At 43.4% G+C, this 1,393-nt stretch overlaps 1 protein-coding gene across 1 annotated transcript; it reads left to right on the top strand.

Annotated features, from left to right (window-relative positions):
* The first annotated feature begins 748 nt into the window (after positions 1-748).
* LOC104238063 (uncharacterized) lies at positions 749-1,111 on the top strand. Its single transcript, XM_009792334.1, has one exon. It carries the CDS (start codon positions 749-751, stop codon positions 1,109-1,111), a length of 363 nt encoding a protein of 120 aa, XP_009790636.1.
* Positions 1,112-1,393: the final 282 nt, after the last annotated feature.

Here is a 1,393-nt window from a genome sequence, read left to right on the forward strand (position 1 = left end):
ATATGTTGCTGCTACTATCATTCCTAGTTCATTAGTTCTATCCCTACTTCTGTGCCTTTTAATTTCGGACTGTTTGCCTTGTTTATTAGTTTGCTGCTGCTTTTATCGTAGTTCCTGCTTAGTGTGTACTCCCTCCATTCCAGATTACGTGAACCTATTTCCTTTTTGGTCCGTTCCAAAAAGAATGAATCATTTTTAAATTTGAAAACAATTTAGCTTAAACTTATAATTTTAACCCTAATGAGAAGCTTTTATAACCACACAAATTCCCTAGGCCTCTTTTTAATTTGTTTAGGACCACAAATTTCAAAAGTCTTCATTTTTTCTTAAACTACGTGCCCAGTCAAACAGACTCACATAAATTGAAACGGAGGGAGTATTAGATTATAGTGGTTGTACTGAATGATGGCAGGGTAAGGTCATGTCCTCAAGGGAGACGGGGGTCCAAAGGGGTGAGGGTAGGGACAAGGGGTAGGGGTGGTAAGGATGCTCCAGGTTGAGAGTTTGGTGTTGGTACATAGGGACTTTGACGGAGAAGTCAATAAAGTTAGCAAGGATTCTCCATAAGAGGAAGACCGATATAGCTTGTCTCCAGGAGACTAGATGGGTGGGAGATAAGGCATAGGATATAGACGGGTTTAAGCTCTGGTACTCTGGACGCGTGGGGGGCAAGAATGTGGTAGGTATTTTGGTTTATACGGATCTTCGAAAACTAGTGGTGGAGGTTAGGAGGGTGAACGACAGGCTGATGAGCATTAAGCTAGTTGTTGAGGTTTTTACTTTAAACGTGATTAGTGTGTACGCACCTCAAGTAGGTTTGGACAAGGAGGTCAAAAGGCATTTCTGGGAGGATTTGGATGAGGTTGTGCATGGTATTTCGCACATTGAGAAGCTTTTTATAGAAGGAGATTTCAATGGCCACATTGGGTGGGGAGACATTTGGGTCTACGATGACGTGCATGGCGGCTTTGGTTTCAGAGTTAGAAACGGAGGTGGAACTTCACTACTGGATTTTGCTAGGGCTTTTGATTTGGTGATAGCTAACTCAAGTCCCGAAGAAGGAAGATCACTTGGTCACCTTGCAGAGTTCGATGGCCATGACCCAGATTGATTATCTACTCTTCAGGAAGTCTGATAAAGGTTAGTGCGTAGACTGCAAAGTCATCCCGAGTGAGAACCTCACGACTCAGCATAAGCTGTTGGTCAAGGACTTGGAGATCATGAGGAAGCGAAGAAAGAGGATTGTGTTTGGTCTACCTAGGATCAGCTAGGGAGCTTTGACTAAAGATAGAGCATATGAGTTGGGGATAAGTTGCTGGCTATGAGAGCATGGAGGAGTAGTGGAGATATGAGTGGTATGTGGACTGCAACTGCGAATTGCATTAGGGAGGCT

Source organism: Nicotiana sylvestris, chromosome 8 (assembly GCF_000393655.2).
Source record: "Nicotiana sylvestris chromosome 8, ASM39365v2, whole genome shotgun sequence".
Classification (NCBI taxonomy): Eukaryota; Viridiplantae; Streptophyta; class Magnoliopsida; order Solanales; family Solanaceae; genus Nicotiana; species Nicotiana sylvestris.